This window comes from Helianthus annuus, chromosome 7, assembly GCF_002127325.2.
Source record: "Helianthus annuus cultivar XRQ/B chromosome 7, HanXRQr2.0-SUNRISE, whole genome shotgun sequence".
NCBI classification, from domain to species: domain Eukaryota; kingdom Viridiplantae; phylum Streptophyta; class Magnoliopsida; order Asterales; family Asteraceae; genus Helianthus; species Helianthus annuus.
The window spans coordinates 145,291,036-145,303,997 of record NC_035439.2 but is presented as its reverse complement, the minus strand read 5'-3'; the positions used below and the strand labels follow the sequence as shown (position 1 = coordinate 145,303,997).

At 38.5% G+C, this 12,962-nt stretch overlaps 2 protein-coding genes and 1 pseudogene across 8 annotated transcripts; all 3 read right to left on the bottom strand.

Annotated features, from left to right (window-relative positions):
* Positions 1-495: 495 nt before the first annotated feature.
* Positions 496-9,789, bottom strand: LOC110869127 (annotated as a pseudogene).
* On the bottom strand, positions 4,559-7,390 carry LOC110869128. 7 transcript variants are annotated; one of them, XM_022118419.2, is made up of 4 exons: positions 6,872-7,390; positions 6,606-6,661; positions 5,598-5,682; positions 4,559-4,781 (listed from the first exon to the last, which is right to left on the bottom strand). In XM_022118419.2, exons 1-4 carry the CDS (start codon positions 6,933-6,935, stop codon positions 4,699-4,701), a joined length of 288 nt encoding a protein of 95 aa, XP_021974111.1. In that variant the 5' UTR covers positions 6,936-7,390; the 3' UTR covers positions 4,559-4,698. The 7 variants fall into 7 exon arrangements, with proteins under 7 accessions (XP_021974111.1, XP_021974110.1, XP_021974114.1 ...); XM_022118418.2 differs by having other exon boundaries at positions 4,559-4,799; positions 7,157-7,385; XM_022118422.2 differs by having other exon boundaries at positions 5,649-5,682; positions 7,157-7,385.
* On the bottom strand, positions 7,697-9,606 carry LOC118480502 (pentatricopeptide repeat-containing protein At3g22470, mitochondrial-like). The gene has a single exon (XM_035975404.1). The coding sequence runs from the start codon at positions 9,511-9,513 to the stop codon at positions 7,759-7,761; it is 1,755 nt and encodes a 584-aa protein (XP_035831297.1). The 5' UTR covers positions 9,514-9,606; the 3' UTR covers positions 7,697-7,758.
* Positions 9,790-12,962: the final 3,173 nt, after the last annotated feature.

The following is a 12,962-nucleotide window of genomic DNA, read 5'->3' as shown; positions in this document are numbered from 1 at the left end:
TGTAAGCGATTTTTGTAGCTTTTTGTTATTTGACTTCATAAACAGCACGCACTCGCCAATGGCTCTATCAAGTATTATGTAAACCCGGGTATGGGTATTTCGAAAACCCGTGTATTCTGAAAACCGAGGTATGGAACGGGTAAAAAAACACGGTTACGGGTTCTCACGAGGCCATCGCTGCCCTACAGGGCGCTTGACTCATTCTCCTCTACATGTGAGATCACTTTTGCCAACCTATGTTGCATGGGCGGTGATGAGGGTGTGCGCATGTGGCCGTGATTTTGTGGGGCACGTGTTTTGTTAAAAAGAATCTGATATTGGCCCATTTACAAAACAATTTTTATGATTTAGAAGTTAGCCTATTGGCATTAGGTTAAGTAAGCCCAATACCCATTTGATTTTAAAAAATAATAATAATGTTAATAATAATAATAATAATAATAATAATAATAATAATAATAATAATAATAATAATAATAATAATAATAATAAATATTACAGAATGACACATTTTTTCCAATTCGAAGAGGGTACATGAATTCTCAGATACGCCCTGCTTCTTAGAGTCCATAGGGATATTCAGCCAATAGAAAATGTGTTTCTGTACCTTAACAAACCGGACATTCCAAAGATTCAAAATGTATGCCTCTACCCTCTAATGCACCAGATGTTTTTAAAATCTACAATCAATATAATTTCTGTTTCAAACAGAGTAACAGCTGTAGTTATTCAGTGTTGAGCATTATGTCAATTTTCAGAGAAGACAAACATTAACATGGAGATGTTATATTAGATATTTTCCCATCTTTTCTTTCTACACTTGTTAGCTTTAGAACAATTGTTCGCAGACGAGAATCTTTTCCTACATTTGGGATCCGGACTAGTAAGTTCTCAAAAGTAGCGTGATCAGGCATAAAACCTCGGTTTATCATTTCTTCAAGAAGGATCTCAGCCTCTCCAGGCTCGTTTTTCTTCAGTAACTCTCGAACTATTATATTGTATGTGAAGCTATCTGGCAAACAACCATTCTCTTCCATCTTACGAAGCAATTCTGTACCTTTACCCAATAACCCTTCTTGGCAATAAACACGTATCACTGCATTATAGGTCCTAACAGTTGGTTTCAATCCTATTAATAGAAGTTCATCATACAGATCCAAAGCTAAGTTAGGCTTCCCACATTTGTTACAACCATCAATCAATATATTATACAACACTATATTTTTCATCAATTCATTGCTACCCAGCGAACGGAAGAGAGCCAATGCATCAGTTGTCTGGGAGTTTTTGCACATTCCATGGAACAAGATGCCATAAGTCAATACAGTTGGAGTGTGGCCCTTTGCTTGCATCTCGTTAAAGAGTTCTCTAGCCGCTGCAGGATTCCCTGATTCAAACAAACCTTAGAACATGCTATTGTAAGTAACAACATCCGGAATCAAACCCTTGTGTTGGATTTCCTGAAAGAGACGCATGGCCTTTCCGATTCTCTTCTTCTTACAGTATCCGTTTATCAGGCTGTTATAGGTGATGATATTGGGCACAAGTTCCTTCTCAACCATGCCGTCGAGAACTTTCTCCGCTTCATCTATTTCACCACGTAAACAGTATCCATCAATCAATGCACTATAAGTGATTACATCTGGATTTAGACCTCTTCGTACCATTGCTTGTACAGCAAGCTCTGCATCTTTTACGGATCCTTTCTTGCAAAACGAATCCACCAAGATATTAAAGGTAACCACTGAGGGAGACACCCCTTTCCCCTCCATATCCATCAACATTCTTGCAGCTTCTGTCTCTCGACCAAAGTTACATAGACCCTGAATCAAAGAGCTGTAAGTGATAACGTCTGCAAGGACACCCTTTTCAGTCATATTGGTAAATAGTTGTAATGCATGATCAACCATTTTGTCTTTGCAAAGGCTATCAATGACTGTATTGTACTGTACAACTGGTTTACAAGAGCCTGATTCCATGTACCTGAGCAGTTCATAGGCCTTGATAGTGTGACCTGCTTTACAGAGCCCATTAATAACGCTTCCATACATAAATTGATCAGGATCACAAAGTTTCTCTATAAGCAGTTTCTTGAACAACTCAACCGCTTCAAAAACCCGATCAGCCAGAACAAGCCCATTTATGAGAGTGTTATAGGTTGTCAAATCGGGTGGATAACCTTGCTTGAAAAGGGTTGCTAGTAAGGCAAAACCGTAAGCAACTTGATTCAGCCGGCAATGACAGTTAATAGAGATGTTGATTGCATAAAGATCACTAGGAATACCCATCATATTTACTCTCTTAAAAAGTGAAAGAGCAGTGGAATATTGTTTCATCTTTACAATAAGAGTCATGAGTTGATTAATTTGGATGATGGAAGGTGGAGGTTGTCTTTGAAGCATTTCATCAAACAGTTGGAGGGCGTCATTCACCTTGGTGGGTCCTGACCCATTTTTGAGATGCAGAATTCTTTGATTGAGATGAGAGGTTGAAGCAGGAAGTCGATTTCTTGTGCAGTTCATGGACCTTACTTTCAATTTCAAATCAATCAGGCAGAAAAGATCAGGTGCTGGAGAGGAAGCAAAACACTAACTCACAGGCTGACCTGCCATAACAGAGAGGTCTGGATGCTTAATCGTCCAGGTCGGTTTTCATAATGTTAAATAATATATCCACCTAATAATATCTAGGCACACAATCATTAAACGGTGAAAATAAAGTGTGTCTATGTGGTGTCACGTAGCTAGAGGTGCACAAAACCGGGTTTTTTTAATACCCGAGTTCAGGTACGTACCCGGGTACAGGTATGATCGGGTTTAGAATTTTCGGGGATTGCCAATACCCGGGTCGGGTCTGGGTATTGGCCAGGAAATCCATAACCTGTGTACCCGGATTCAGGTATGAAACAACCCCCATAGGGTATTCAAAAAACCTGATCCGGATATTCAGGTGCACTGAAAAGAAACAAAAGAAGTGCAGCGAACTATTGTACGAGTTGGTAAGTGATTTTTTTTGTAGCTTTTTGTTATTTGACGTCATAAACAACATCCACTCCCCAATGGCTCTATCAAGATATCCATTATCAGTTTGGCCCCCAACAACTCTATTACCATTAAAAAACGATCATAAAAGGCTTATATGAACACAACATGCAATCCAATGGTCATACCCGCTTTCGGGTTTTTTAAACTTGATGCGGGTATTATGTAAAACCCGGGTATGAAAGGGGTACAAAAAAACCCGGTTACGGGTTCGGGTTCTGCTAAGGATATGCATACCCGGTCCCTACCCGTCCGTAGGGTCGGGTTTGGGTATAAAAATGAGGATTCTAAAATACTCAGGTCCGGGTTTTTTTCCGGGTTCAGGTTTTTGTGCACCTCTACACGTAGCGAGATTTCTTTTCGTGACAAAGCCCCACATAAAACATAGCCTTAGAAAATATAACATCACTAATGTTAAAGACCCCTAAAAAATTAATAAATAGTGTTTAACTCGTATTTGGAAAGTCTTTTTCTAATCATACCTTTAGACCATCTGTAAATGTCAACACCTAGGGGCGTAGAATGATCCTAGTCGGCACGCACGTAGCTCCACTTTTGCAGGTTTTGTACTTGAAAACCGAGCTGGTGGGCATGGAGGGGGCATGGTTCTAACCACGCATGAATGGGCGGAGGGGAAGGTGTGGCATGGATATGGCAACTTTGTGCCGAGGTGACTTCAGCTCTCAGTGGCGTCTCTGAGAATTTACATACCCTGTTCGAGCTTGAAAAAAATGTGTCCTTCCGTAATGTTTTATTATTATTTAAAAAAAATCAAATTAGTATTGGGCTCAATAAACCTAATGTCAAGTGGACTAAATTCTAAACCATAAAAAATGATTGTAAATGGGCCTATATTGGAATTGGTATGTGTTTACTATTTAAAAAAAAGTAACATATATATATATCGAATTTTTTTAAAAATCAGGTGCCCCTCAAAATCACAGGCCTTGTGCGGAGATCCTCTCCGCACACCGTCAAAGCTGCCACTGTCATCTGTGATGGTGGTTACCCCCTGGAAGTGAACCACTACACATGGTCTTACGGCATAAAAATTTGTATCGAATAAAAATTATGGAAAAACACATGAAACACTAAAAAATTGCTTCGCATCCAAATATAAGTTGTGCCACCATGCACAATATATTTTTTTAACTTTAAACATCTAAAATATTTGTAATAAAATTCTTTCAAGGCTCACACCCCCAGCATCATAGCTGAGTAGCTCTCACGAGGCCATGGCTGCCCTACAGGGTGCTTGACTCGTTCTCCTCGACACGCGAGATTACTGTTGCATGGGGGTTGATGAGGGTGTGTGAGGAGGGCCACCACACAGGGCCCGTGATTTTGAGGGGCACGTGTTTTTTTTTTTTTTTTTTTTTTTGAAAAAAAATCTGATATAGGCCCATTTACAAAACAATTTTTATGGTTTAGAAGTTAGCCCATGCGGCAAGTAACAAGTACATGGTCCGATGTCTCGCCCGCACCTCAACAAACCGGACGTTCCAAATATTTAAAACTAGATGGAAGCCCCCGCCGCGATGCGGCCGGGGGTCTACAAATTAAGACACATTTCTTACTTACATAGAATATTTAGCGTTATGAGGATCATTAGATTTCTCTTGTTACAAAAGAAGAGTGGTAAGGCTAAAAAGCCCATTTAATATTTACATACGAAAACTAAAGGTACATTTATAGTGCAAGGATCATTCCACACAAAGTAACTCTTGGGTCTTGTCTCATCTGCATATTCATAAACATCCGAAAATCAAATAAGTCAGAATTTAATACTATGTATTAGTAACATGTTTGTGCATCTTGAGGTTGTATTTATGTTCTTTTTGGTACAAACCGAACTCGAACCAATCACCGACTACTGGAAACAGTAGCAATTTATCAACCATATTTAACACAAACCTAAAAACATATTATATTGCATGAATGCATGATGACAATAATATAAAATATTCATTTTCAGTTTTTTGTATAAGACTATGGGGTATGGGGCTTGGGTTGGGCCTTGAGTTGGCTGAAAACGCCCAGGCCACCACCCCGTGGGCTTGGGTTGGGGCGTGGCCCAAGGGGCGGGAGTTTGAAGTCGGGCGTGGGGCGGGCTAGCAATCCTATGTGGCGGGCTCCTATTCGCTTTGTTGGCCATGTCCTATTCAATTTTTTTTTAATAAACTGCCACGCCACACCCCAACCCAAGCCCCGCCATACCCCACGGACACGTCACTCGCCGGTGGAGGGGCTCGAACTCCACGTGTCAACTCATGCCCCCAACCCAAGCCCCACCATACCCCACGGTCTAAAATCTGCTGTCATGCGGTCACCATCATTATTAGCATTATACAGCCTATGTTTATTATTATTCTATCTGTGGCATTATAGGAATGTCCTTTGGATATTTGAAATCCTAAGGTAAGCATATTTCAGATTAAAACTTTGGCTTAGATGATTCATATATTCCACAATCTATTCCTTCTTCATAACCAAAACCAACTTTTAGCAGGAGTATTAAATATATAAAAGAAAGATAGGAGACACATAAGCACTCACAGGAGAGATTTTCAGTCTCTTCATCAAGCTTTCTAGTGTTTAGAGAAGTACCGTTAAGAGGCAGCCTTGTTTGAACCCACAGCAGCTGCAAAACAAAACATAATGACTGCATAAGCACACCTCTTTGTGATCGGGTCAACCAGACCCGAAAACTCAAGCCCACATGTGAAAGTCGGAATACAAAATAGCATAGATATAGATAACCTTATTATACGAAATAGTTCATAAGCAAATTAAAACGAAAACAATGTAACAAAACTTTTTTGAGAGACCATAAAAAATAGTAAGAAGAAACTTAATGCGAAAGTGAAAAAAGATAAAAATGATTAGCCCAACCAAATTCAATTACCCTCTCTAAAGAGGAACCAATAGTGTTTTCAAATATTGAGATGGACTACATCTACAACTTTTGCAGTGTATATAAACTTTTTTTTTTGTGATCAACTCTGTAGAAAATATTTAATATATGCTTAGCCAAACGACTGTTGTTTGGAACTTTGGATAAAGATGACGCCATAGACCTTCGGATTGAGTACCAGCTATGCCTGGACAACTTGTCTACTTGATTATAAGCTTATATATTAACTAATAAAAAAATACTTACCACTCATGGTTTAGACTTTAGAGCTTCCTCAGCAGTTATTTATCTGAGAGTATTTCAGTTATATATATATATATATATATATATCATATTACATGTCATGTTGGTATAAAAAACATGAAACTTCATCATCACAGCTTATGTGACTTGAAAAACATAATAAACCTACATTGTTTTCCTAAACTTGGCGTTGAGCACATTACACATACATGAAGTCAAAAAGTTAAAAAAAAAATAAGCAACATGTAGATTATTTCTTCATTTCCACCAATTGCGTCCTCCTATTTTAGATATTTCACTTCTCTTATAAACGTTTTCTCAGAAGTCTAGTATATCATATTTAAAACTCGATAAAATCATGCACCTCTTATTTGCAAACAGGTGGGTAAGGATATGCAAATGCTCACCACATCGTCAAGTTCTATTCCAAATTCGAAGCGTAACTCGTTGTATTCATCTTGTGCTGACAAAAAAAAACAATAAAGGAACATTGAGATGAAATTATAAGAAGTTTACAAGAGCAGGTAAAATTAACTGACAGTAGGCATGATAGATCGAATACTAAAAACTTTCTCTACCTCATCCGATCTAAAACAAATTAGTTGAACAAAAACATTAAAGCAATAATCATTAGATCCAGAATCAAAACCCGATTCAAGAATACAAACTTTACTTATAGATTTGAAGCTGGTTGAAATTAAACCGCGAATCGTCGCCGCAGCCTGGTTCTTCATCATCGCTATAGTTGGACTCGTAGGGGTTCGCCGAAAACTGTTAGCCGGCTCCCCTTTTCATTCCATTCTATCTATGGTTGTGTGTATTTTGGAAAGAAGGTTAAGGATAACAAAGTTGTACACACGATGGTTAACAATTTAGTAATGGTTAAATAACAAAGGGTGAGATACATAGTAAAGATTCAAAATAAAAGCCCCAATCTTAAAAGTTGAAGAAAACCAACCGTTCGCCAGCGAAGATGACGCCGCCGCCGCGTAGACCATCTCCTTCGTCATCATTGCCTATTAATTGAGGGAGGAAGCAAGAGGTGGAGCCATTGTTGAGGAGAGATAAGGAGGCGCCGGATAGGACGGAGGAGGAGCGACGGGAAGACGAAGACGAGGGCGGTGGGAGATAGGTTTCCAATTGACTTTTTGTCTCCCCCTCTCTTCTGAGATTTGGTGTAGATGAGTTGTAAATAATTGAAAAGTAAAGGGGTTTATGACACGTCAATAACCACGCGTCAGTACCAAATGAGTTTACAACACCAAAAACTTAATGTACAATTATTAACTGCTCAAAGTACAAAAACTAAAGTATAAAGTATAAACATAACCCACTGTACAACATACATCTGCATAAAACATCTTTCATGCATAGCATACAACACCCAGCAGCCAAATCTGGTTGCTAATTTATAATATATAATGTATGCAGATGTTATCTAACACACTAAACAGTATGTCAATTTTCATAGAAGAATATTGCACGACAATTGCACATATTATCCTGCATAATAATAGAATTTTATTATTATCTTGAAACCATCAAAAAACAAGACAAACGTCAACACGGAGATGTTATATTAGGTATTCCCCCATCTTTTCTTTCTACACTTGTTAGCTTTAGAACAATAGTTCGCAAACGAGAATCTTTTCCTACATTTGGGATCCGGACTAGTAAATTCTCAAAAGTAGCATGATCAGGCATAAAACCTCGGTTTATCATCTCTTCAAGAAATATCTCAGCCTCTCCACACTCGTTTTTCTTCAGTAACTCTCGAACAATAATATTGTATGTGAAGCTATCAGGCAAACAACCACTCTCTTCCATCTTCCTGAGCAATTCTTTACCTTTAACCAATAACCCTTCTTCGCAATAAACACGTATTACTGCGTTATAGGTCCTAACATTTGGTTTCAATCCTCTTGATACAAGTTCATCATACAGATCCAAAGCTAAGTTAGGCTTCCCGGATTTGTTACAACCATTAATCAATATATTATACAACCCTATATCTTTCATCAATTCATTGCTTCCCAGCGAACGGAAGAGAGCCAATGCATCAGTTGTCTGGGAGTTTTTGCACATTCCATGGAACAAGATACCGTAAGTCCATACAGTTGGAGTGTGGCCCTTTGCTTGCATCTCGTTAAAGAGTTCTTTAGCCGCTGCAGGATTCCCTGAATCATACAAACCTTGTAACATGCTACTGTAAGTAAAATCATCAGGAATCAAACCCTTGTCTTGGATTTCCTGAAAGAGACCCATGGCCTTGTTGATTCTCTTCTTCTTACAATATCCATTTATCAGGCTGTTGTATGTGATGATGTCGGGCACAATCTCCTGCTCCATCATGCCATTGAGAACTTTCTCCGCTTCATTTATTTCACCACGTAAACAGTATCCATCAATCAGTGCATTATAAGTGATTACATCTGGATTTAGTCCTCTTCGAACCATTGCTTGTACAGCAAGCTCTGCATCTTTTACGGATCCTTTCTTGCAAAACGAATCCACCAAGATATTAAAGGTAACCACTGACGGAGATATTCCTTTCCCCTCCATATCAATCAACAATTTTGCAGCTTCTGTCTCTTGACCAAAGTTACATAGACCATGAATCAAAGAGCTGTAAGTGATAACATTTGCAAGGACACCCTTTTCAGTCATTTTGGTAAATAGTTGTAATGCATGATCAACCATTCGATCTTTGCAAAGGCTATCGATGACTGCACTGTACTGTGCTACACCTGGTTTACAAGAGCCTGATTCCATGAACCTGAGCAGTTCAAGGGCCTTGCTAGTGTGACCTACTTTACAGAGCCCATTAATAATGCTTCCATACATAACTTGATCAGGCTCACAAACTTTCTCTCTAAGCAGCTTCTTGAACAACTCAACAGCTTCAAAGACCCTATCAGCAAGAACAAGTCCATGAATGAGAGTAGTATAGGTGGCCAAACTAGGTGGATGCCCTTGCTTGAAGATGGTTGCCAGTAGGGCAAAACCGTAAGCAACTTGATTCAACCGGCAATGACAGTTAATAGAGATGTTGATAGTATAGATATTAGCAGGAATACCCATCAGCTTCATTTGCTTTAAACGTATAAGGGCAGTGGAGTATTGCTTCATCTTTACAATAAGAGTGATGAGCTGATTAAGTTGGATGATGTTAGGGGGAGGTTGTCTTTGAAGCATTTCATCAAACAGTTGGAGGGCGTCATTCACCTTGGTGGGTCCTGAACCATTTTTGAGATGCAGAATTCTTTGATTGAGATGAGAGGTTGAAGCAGGAAGTCGAATTCTTGTGCAGTTCATGGACCTTACTTTCAATTTCAAATCAATCAGGCAGAAAAGATCAGGTGCTGGAGAGGAAGCAAAACACTAACTCACAGGCTGACCTGCCCGAACAAAAAGTGATTAATGCTGGGAAATACGCATCCGCTTTATGAGAGAATTAAATCATCTTGCTGGAATTCAAAGTGTAGTAATACAAGATGAAGATCTTTGGAATTGGCTTGGTTTCATGAAACCAGTACAAGTGTAGTAATAGTGTAATACAAGATCAAGATGAAGATATTTGGTAGGGGTGTGCACGGTTCGGTTCGGTTCAGTTTTTGGGTAAAATCAAAACCGAAACCGAAATGTCGGTTTTCGGGTTTTAAAAACCGTTCGGTTTCGGTTTTTTTCGGTTTTGGTTTTTCCGTTTTTACGTCGGTTCGGTTCGGTTTTTCGGTTATTTCGGTTTTTTTGGAACAAAATTATGTAAGATTCAAAAAATAAAAAGTATAATTTATATTATAACAATCTTTTATATGTTTACATTTAAGTTATTATAGTTAACCTCTTTAGTTAATGTTGTTTACATACACCTAACCTTCTAATCTATTTTTATGTTTCTTCAAAGTTTTTTATTAAATTTAATTTTTATATTAAATTTTGTTATATCTTATATATCTTATTGGTAATAATAAATCAATTCAGTTATAATATTTTTATTATAAACACTTAACATTCAAGAATAAAAATAACATTTTCTACTAGAATTGGGTTAAACACTTAAACAATTTAAACTTAAATATAAAAATATATGAATTGTAACTTATCGGTTCGGTTCGGTTTTTTTTCGGTTATTGAAAAAGTTTATCCCAAAACCGAACCGAAATTTTCGGTTATTAAAAATCCGAAAACCGAACCGTCGGTTTTTGTTTCGGTTCGGCTTTTTCGGTTCGGTTATTTCGGTTATTCGGTTACGGTTCGGTTATTTCGGTTTTCTTGCTCACCCCTAATATTTGGAATTGGCTTGGTTTCATGAAACCAGTACAAGTTTTGTTTAAAATACATGATCTTTTGAATTTTTTTATTTGTTATTACTTTTTAACATTTACTTTTTATACAAACTAGATTTTTACGCGTGTCACGCGTTACGGAGACAACATCATGATTCTGACTTCGTTACATGCGATATGCGATATGATGATTCCATTAACGTGTGGTGCCCATGTGTGACACGACGTGTTTTTTTAATTTGTTACTCACATTACGTAAGGAAAGAACACTGACTTACAAAAAATGACTTAAGGAAAGAACACTGACTTACAAAAAATGAGAGGGACATGACCTCCTGCTTATATTACTCACAGCCAACCACCAGGCCATATAAAGTTGTTTAAAATAATGCCAAGCTTCCTTATATATAAAAGAAGGCGGTGGCCGTGATATGAAGCTACCAACTTTCTTCTTTAATATTATATAAATTGTATTCCTGATTTCCTATCTTTGTTTGGCAACTTCTAAATGAGTAAGTGCTTAACCATGATGCTTAATCGTTCAGAGGCAAATGTTGTCTGACCAATTCAAATAAGAGGTTTTAACTATTTAGACTCAGTATAATGCCTAACCATTTAGAGGCAAATGTCTAAAGTATTTAGACATCCGCTAGCGAAACAAACAGTCTGAATCATTAAGTGCTTAACCAGTAAAAGAGGTCAGTAAAAGAGGTCTGAACCATTAAAAACCTTATTAAGAGCTAAACAAACAACAATGAGTCACCTTTAGTGTCCAGGTTCATAATGTTAAACAATATATCCACTTAATAATTTCTAGGCACACAATCATTAAACGGTGAAAGTAAAGTGTGCCTATATGGTGTCACGTAGCTAGAGGTGCACAAAACCAGGTTTTTTTAATACTTGGGTACGGGTATGACCAGGTTTAGAATTTTCGGGTATTGCTAATACCTGGGTCAGGTCCGGGTATTGGTCAGGAAATCCATACCCTGTGTACCCGGATTCGGGTATGAAACAACCCCCATAGGGTATTCAAAAACCTGATCCGGGTATTCAAAAAACCCGATGCACTGAAAAGAAACAAAAGACGTGCAGCAAACTGTTGTGCGAGTTTGTAAGTGATTTTTTTTTGTAGCTTTTTGTTATTTGACTTCATAAACAACATCCACTCCCCAATGGCTCTATCAAGATATCCATTATCAGTTTGGCGCCAAACTATTTTATGTAGATATTTTTGTAGCTCTTTGTTGTTCTCAAAAGCAACAGAACAAGCCCCCAACAACTCTATTACCGTTAAAAACGATCATAAAAGGCTTCTGTGAACACAACATGCAATCCAATGGTCATACCCGGTGCAAACCCGGTTCCGGGTTTTTTAAACTTGATGCGGGTATTACGTAAACCCGGGTGTTCTGAAAACCCGGGTATGGAATAGGTACAAAAAAAACCCGGTTACAGGTTCGGGTTCTGCGAAGGATATGCATACCCGGTCCCTGCCCTACGGGTAGGGTCGGGTTCGGGTATAAAAACGCGGTTTTTAAAATACTTAGGTACGGTTTTTTTTTCCGGGTTCAGGTTTTTTGTGCACCTCTACATGTAGCGACATTTTTTTTCGTGACAAAGCCCCACATAAAAAAAACATAGCCTTAGAAAATATAACATCACTAATGTTAAAGGCCCTAAAAAATTAATAAACAGTGTTTAACTGGTATTTAGAAAGTCATTTTCTAATCATACCTTTAGACCATCTGTAAATGTCCACACCCAGGGGCGTGGAACGATCCTAGTCGGCACGCACGTGGCTCCACTTTTGCAGGTTTTGTACTTGAACACCGCGCTGGTGGGCATGGTTCTAACCACGCATGAATGGGCGGAGGGGAAGGTGTGGCATGGAGATGGCAACTTTGTGCCGAGGTGGCTTCAGCTGTGATGGTGGTCACCCCCTGGAAGTGAACCACTACACATGGTATTACGGCATAAAAATTTGTATCAAATAAAAATTATGGAAAAAAGCTTGAAACACTAAAAAATTGCTTAGCGTTCCAAATATAAGTTGTGCCACCATGCACAATATATTTTTTAACTTTAAACATCTAAAATATGTATAATAAAATTCTTTCAAGGCTCACACCCCCAGCATCATAGCTGAGTAGCTGACTCTCACGAGGCCATGGCTGCCCTACACGGCGCTCGACTCGTTCTCCTCTACATGCGAGATCACTTTTGCCAACCTATGTTGCATGGACGGTGATGAGGGTGTGCGGGGAGGGCCACCGCACGTGGTCCGTGATTTTACGGGGCATGTGTTTTGTTTAAAAAAAATCCGATGTAAGCCCATTTACAAAACAATTTTTATGGTTTAGAAGTTAGTATAACCATACCAACTCCGAGATAGGCCCATTTACAAAACTTTTTTACGGTTTAGAAGTTAGCCTATTGGCATTAGGTCAAGTAAGCCCAATACCATTTGATTTAAAA

Excerpts from the sequence above, each read along its gene's own strand:
- LOC118480502 (XM_035975404.1), bottom strand. The coding sequence starts at position 9,513 with ATGAACTGCACAAGAATTCGACTTCCTGCTTCAACCTCTCATCTCAAT.
- LOC110869128 (XM_022118417.2), bottom strand. The coding sequence starts at position 6,935 with ATGATGAAGAACCAGGCTGCGGCGACGATTCGCGGTTTAATTTCAACC. Across the intron at positions 5,683-6,605 it reads GAATAGAACTTGACGATGTG|CTGCTGTGGGTTCAAACAAG; the intron begins GTGAGCATTTGC and ends TTTGTTTTGCAG. Across the intron at positions 4,800-5,597 it reads AGAGACTGAAAATCTCTCCT|ATGTTTATGAATATGCAGAT; the intron begins GTGAGTGCTTAT and ends TTTGATTTTCGG.